The sequence below is a fragment of the Melitaea cinxia genome, chromosome 12 (assembly GCF_905220565.1).
Source record: "Melitaea cinxia chromosome 12, ilMelCinx1.1, whole genome shotgun sequence".
Classification (NCBI taxonomy): Eukaryota; Metazoa; Arthropoda; class Insecta; order Lepidoptera; family Nymphalidae; genus Melitaea; species Melitaea cinxia.
This window is the reverse complement of record NC_059405.1, coordinates 1594375-1600443: the sequence shown is the minus strand read 5'-3', so window position 1 is coordinate 1600443 and position 6069 is coordinate 1594375. Positions and strand designations below refer to the sequence as shown.

Genomic DNA, 6069 nt, shown 5'->3' with positions numbered 1-6069 from the left:
TGATTTTATATATTTTTTATTCAAGCACAAGTATGACAAATATTAAGCATGCATTTTATATGCTTAACTATACAATAAAGCTAAGATTATTTAAATGTGATTTTTTCATATATTTTAATTTTCTATGCCCCCTATAAAACTATATACTTTACACATTATAAACAGCGAAACGATATCAATTTCAAATGTATTTTTTTTTGTATAAACACTCCCTAATCTACCGAAAAATTCTTTGTGAATATCGTTAAAGATAGAAAGATATCTATTAAGTTGTTAGAACCTACACTTTAATTTATTAGATGAAAACTATACAAACGTGGTCTACCTCCACCAAATAAAAAAAAAAAAAACAAATATAAGAGAATTAATTTCAATGGTTTGATATACAAATAAAAATATCCTAAGATATGCCGATTCATAATGAAAGTTACAGTTCGAAAACCAATAACAACAATCTAATCTCAGAGACAAAATATACAAGATATTTATCATTTACGTTAACGTTGTGAAGTGAAAAGATCTAAACCTCACGTTCTATATTTAAAAAAAAAAGATCCTTTTTTCTGTGCAATGTAAAATGTAGTGTCCGAAATTTAATATTCGTTAGAATAGCTAATTGTTTAATTATTATTTTTTTAAATATAGAACGGTTTCTACGGTCTAAAGAAGTCGTTATTTAAGTCGATACATTCTTGAGTCTTCCTCGGCAGTTCGTGTTCCAGGTATTTCCAGTTGATTCGGGCGACGCGCCATCGTCGAGGCCTTTGCACACATTGCTAGCGATATTAATATCATGTCGGAATGATATATTGTGACTTTTACGATAAATATTCAAAACAATTAGACAAAATCATTAATGTAATCTCATTCCGACTTGATACAGTAAATATAAAAATGTGACGCTCGCCGAGTACAACAGTGTCAAGATTTATTGATGAGAATATTGTATTATATTTTTAGGTTAATTAGTTAAAACAATATCATTCTGTAAGCGTTTTTATAATACAAAATTCCCTTAATCCATTTTCAGTTTTATTTTAAATATTTGTAAGGGGTAGTCTATAAAATAAGTTCGCAAATATGGCTTCTCTCTCTATTTTGGTAATCTTTACTTTACTTAGTGTGACAAGATATGAAAAGGGAAAGATTTTTGTCTACCTTCCAAAAAAAAAAAAAGTTATTAATCGTATGCTGTTTTAATCACTAAATAATTTATTGGAGGACGACCTAGCTTTTGTGACGCAACATTTTTAGGTGGTCACTGAAATTGACTAAGCGTGACAAGGGAGCGTTCCAAAACTGTAAAATTCAGCGTGACGTATTTTATAGACACCCCATAACCGGAAAAGGATTGATATCATTCGATATTGCATCTTTGAGAATTATTCTAGTTAGTAAACAAGATGCAGTATCGAGGGGATACTCGGCTCGCGTACGTACCTGGCCCCGGTCGCTCCACTTGAGCGCCGAGGCGGGTTCCTCTTCATCGCCCGAACAAACAAAACACCGGCAACAAGTAAGGCACTCGTATATTTATATATAAAATAAATCTTTGGCGTTATACATCGTCCCCGAATCATTTTATCTGGAAATACCGAGGTCAAGCTTCCTCCGAATCTTGTTTTGTTTCGCTCTCTTTTACTGGACTCTCTCTCTGTTCGAAGATGTCTTCGGATTTCGGCGTTTCCGTTTCCTGTACTTTGTCTTCACTTGGCTTTGCCTCCACATCCGGCGGTGGTGATTTAGTTTCCGGCGCTATCGCAAAGCTCGTGTCAACCGTATCGTTAGCGTCGTATAAGTCTATTGGAACTTCTGGTTGGGCTTCGCTTTTTTCTATACTGGTATCATCGGTGCGACTCGTTTCCTGTTCAATTTGATATTCTATCTCTTTCTCTACCTTTTCCCTATCGTCTTCAGGAGTCCTACGGTCTTCTTCAGTCGGATCGTACGACTCTTTCTCCACAGTTTCTCGCTCTACTACTTCGCTATTAATATCACTAGCACTATTATCTTGTATACTTTGTTCTTCTTGACTAGGATTAACTCTATCGTTAACTGCATTGTTCTCTTGTGTATCATTAGTTTCCTCAGCAACCTTATCTTGCTGCTCCCCTTGTGCGTCACTCTGATTCGTATTTTCATCCGCAGCGCCCCATCTGGATTTTCTATCTTTATCTCTCCGGGGATTTTTCTCCGGTTCCCGGGATTGTCTAGATCTGTCGTCAATGTTTCTCCTTCTATCGTTGCGGTCTCTAAACCTTTCTTCTGTCTCTCTTCCTCTCCTGTCTCTCCTTCTATCGTCCCATTCATTTCTCCTGTCCCAGTCTCTTTCTCTATCCCCGTTCCATCCCCTGTCATTGTATTGGTCTCTCTCGTCAAATCTTCTGTTACCTCTGTCGTAATATTCCGGTGGACCCTCGAATCTTGGTCCATCGAAGGACCTCTCACCGTCGAAACCTTCGTATTGCCTCGATCCGTCAAACGGTGGTCTGGGTCCGTCGAAGGGCGGTCTAGGTCCATCAAAGGGCGGTCTAGGTCCATCGAAGGACGGCCTCGGTCCGTCAAAAGGTGGTCTGGGTCCGTCAAACGGTCTCGGGCCATCAAATGGGGGTCGGGGTCCATCAAATGGTGGTCGTGGACCATCGAATGGTGGTCGTGGACCATCGAATGGTGGTCGTGGACCATCGAATGGTGGTCGTGGACCATCGAATGGTGGTCGATTTCCATCAAATGGCATGCGATTAAATGGTGGTCTTTCGAACATTGGCGGTCCTTCAAAAGGTGGCCTTTCGAATGGCGGTCGATTGAACGGAGGGCCCATTCCATTAAACCTCGGTCCAAACGGTCCTGGGCCACCTGGGCCTTGAACATCCATCCACGGTCCTGAAATGAGATAATTTTCCTTGTAGCTACAAATTTTAACTAAGAATACAATTTTATGGTTTTTCTTGTCGCATGTTATATGTTTTAAGGAGTATTTATTTACCATCATCAAAAAATAAGCTGGTTCTTTGCTTTACTGGATACGTTTTTATAACTGTTACATCTTTAATCTGCTGTGTAATATATCTGTGTCGTTGGTGTCGTAAGAAGCGACTAAGGGATAATACAGTTCCACTACCATCTTGGAACTCAAAAACCCGACCGATGGCGGGATAATCATCTAACTGCTAGCTTTGAAATACACTGGTCGAAGACGGGCAGCAGCGTTTTCTGTGCGACAAAGCCAGCCCCGCGGTCACCATCCCGCCTGCCCAGCGTAGTGACTATGGGCAACACATATGAGTTCACGCCATTTTGGGGCGATTTTATGTAGATCTATGTCTATCAGTGTACGTATGTGTATAGGCTGAAGTGATGATGCCATGATGATGAGTGACATCTCTAATATTTATACAGTAAAAAACAATTAGGTATATATTCATTAAAACTATGAAAGGACGAAAATTACAATTAGATGATAAATCATACCTCGCATTGGTTGTCTAGCCGGTGGACCTCTCATTCTTAACTCTGAAAATTGGAAAAGGTATTGTCTTAACCTCTAATTTGTTATCTTAAAAAACATATACTTTTTGCAGATTTGAAAAGTTATGAGACTTAATTCTAAAGCAAGAGTTGTTAGTTTAGTGGCCTGAGGGCCAAAGAATAAAGACTATAAAATTATTTGTTTTAGAGTAGTGACTATTCAATTCGAAAAAATCTTTTTCAGAAATAAATGTTATCTAATATATTGTAAAATAAAACTAGACGGCACTGTCTTAAGTTTGAATTATACTGACTTGCTTGTGTTTATTACAGATAATATAAAGATACATAAAGGCCGGTATACGTTATATAGTTTCATAAACTGGCTCTTTAAGACTGAGCAACAAGACTGTAATCAAACTTTTTAGTATCTTGTGAACGGCTGTATATTAGCTTGGCAATGGTTTTTCGCGAAAATGTATATAGAAATAAGAATTATGGTAGTACGAAAATTTATTGGTATAGCTTGTCGTATTACCATAACCATAAACGATTAAACTAGTATATACAATGGAATTAATATATTGTTTGTATATGGTAAATTTAAGTCTTACCGGGATTGAAGGGCGGTCGAGGCGCCGGGGCGACTCCCGCTGCACCATCTACGATGAAAAAGGAAATATTAGCTATGTAGGTAGGTATATAGCATATAGGTAGCTTTGTAACTACAAATTTGTAACTATCATCTGTAAATATCTTATTACTGGGTGAGTTGAATTGAATAAGGTATTATGTAGGTTTTTGAATGGTATTTTTAATGATAGATTGAAATAAATTTCTAACTTGAAGATTCAAGAGAAATTGAAGTTCGGAAAAACTCAAAAACAAATTTAAATAGACTTCAATAGTACTTTCGAATCGTCATAATACAAATTAAAGTTTTAAAGCGAGAATAAAATTTTATAATGTGATGCTACCACTGATAAGTAAATTCTGCACAGAAGAATGGGCAAGAAACTCCGCAGTAACTCTTTTGAAACTAATAATATGTTTTAGTACAAAAATAGTAACAGCTAGCATGGAATACGAAGTCACAAGCCCTCAGTCACCGGGCGCGGGCTTCCCGTTGGCCATCTCCCACAGGCTCTTGTCGGCCGCGCGACCTGGCGGACCACGAACACGAACACCACTCACCGGGCGCGGGCTTCCCGTTGGCCATCTCCCACAGGCGCTCCTGCAGGCTCTTGTCGGCCGCGCGACCTGGCGGACCACGAACACGAACACCACTCACCGGGCGCGGGCTTCCCGTTGGCCATCTCCCACAGGCTCTTGTCGGCCGCGCGACCTGGCGGACCACGAACACGAACACCACTCACCGGGCGCGGGCTTCCCGTTGGCCATCTCCCACAGGCTCTTGTCGGCCGCGCGACCTGGCGGACCACGAACACGAACACCACTCACCGGGCGCGGGCTTCCCGTTGGCCATCTCCCACAGGCTCTTGTCGGCCGCGCGACCTGGCGGACCACGAACACGAACACCACTCACCGGGCGCGGGCTTCCCGTTGGCCATCTCCCACAGGCTCTTGTCGGCCGCGCGACCTGGCGGACCACGAACACGAACACCACTCACCGGGCGCGGGCTTCCCGTTGGCCATCTCCCACAGGCTCTTGTCGGCCGCGCGACCTGGCGGACCACGAACACGAACACCACTCACCGGGCGCGGGCTTCCCGTTGGCCATCTCCCACAGGCTCTTGTCGGCCGCGCGACCTGGCGGACCACGAACACGAACACCACTCACCGGGCGCGGGCTTCCCGTTGGCCATCTCCCACAGGCTCTTGTCGGCCGCGCGACCTGGCGGACCACGAACACGAACACCACTCACCGGGCGCGGGCTTCCCGTTGGCCATCTCCCACAGGCTCTTGTCGGCCGCGCGACCTGGCGGACCACGAACACGAACACCACTCACCGGGCGCGGGCTTCCCGTTGGCCATCTCCCACAGGCTCTTGTCGGCCGCGCGACCTGGCGGACCACGAACACGAACACCACTCACCGGGCGCGGGCTTCCCGTTGGCCATCTCCCACAGGCTCTTGTCGGCCGCGCGACCTGGCGGACCACGAACACGAACACCACTCACCGGGCGCGGGCTTCCCGTTGGCCATCTCCCACAGGCTCTTGTCGGCCGCGCGACCTGGCGGACCACGAACACGAACACCACTCACCGGGCGCGGGCTTCCCGTTGGCCATCTCCCACAGGCGCTCCTGCAGGCTCTTGTCGGCCGCGCGACCTGGCGGACCACGAACACGAACACCACTCACCGGGCGCGGGCTTCCCGTTGGCCATCTCCCACAGGCTCTTGTCGGCCGCGCGACCTGGCGGACCACGAACACGAACACCACTCACCGGGCGCGGGCTTCCCGTTGGCCATCTCCCACAGGCTCTTGTCGGCCGCGCGACCTGGCGGACCACGAACACGAACACCACTCACCGGGCGCGGGCTTCCCGTTGGCCATCTCCCACAGGCTCTTGTCGGCCGCGCGACCTGGCGGACCACGAACACGAACACCACTCACCGGGCGCGGGCTTCCCGTTGGCC

The 6069-nt window shown here is 45.2% G+C and overlaps 1 protein-coding gene across 1 annotated transcript in view; it reads right to left on the bottom strand.

Moving 5' to 3' along the window:
* Positions 1–6069, bottom strand: part of LOC123658633 — a 32742-nt gene continuing 26673 nt past the window's right edge. Inside the window, exons 33-44 of the mRNA XM_045593998.1 lie at positions 5962–6015; positions 5792–5845; positions 5695–5760; positions 5525–5578; positions 5355–5408; positions 5185–5238; positions 5015–5068; positions 4845–4898; positions 4663–4728; positions 4083–4214; positions 3472–3513; positions 1–2883 (exon numbers count right to left, since the gene is read on the bottom strand). Coding sequence (XP_045449954.1) covers positions 1601–2883; positions 3472–3513; positions 4083–4214; positions 4663–4728; positions 4845–4898; positions 5015–5068; positions 5185–5238; positions 5355–5408; positions 5525–5578; positions 5695–5760; positions 5792–5845; positions 5962–6015 — 1967 coding nt within the window. The 3' untranslated portion in view covers positions 1–1600. The remainder of the gene's footprint in view (positions 2884–3471; positions 3514–4082; positions 4215–4662; positions 4729–4844; positions 4899–5014; positions 5069–5184; positions 5239–5354; positions 5409–5524; positions 5579–5694; positions 5761–5791; positions 5846–5961; positions 6016–6069) is intronic.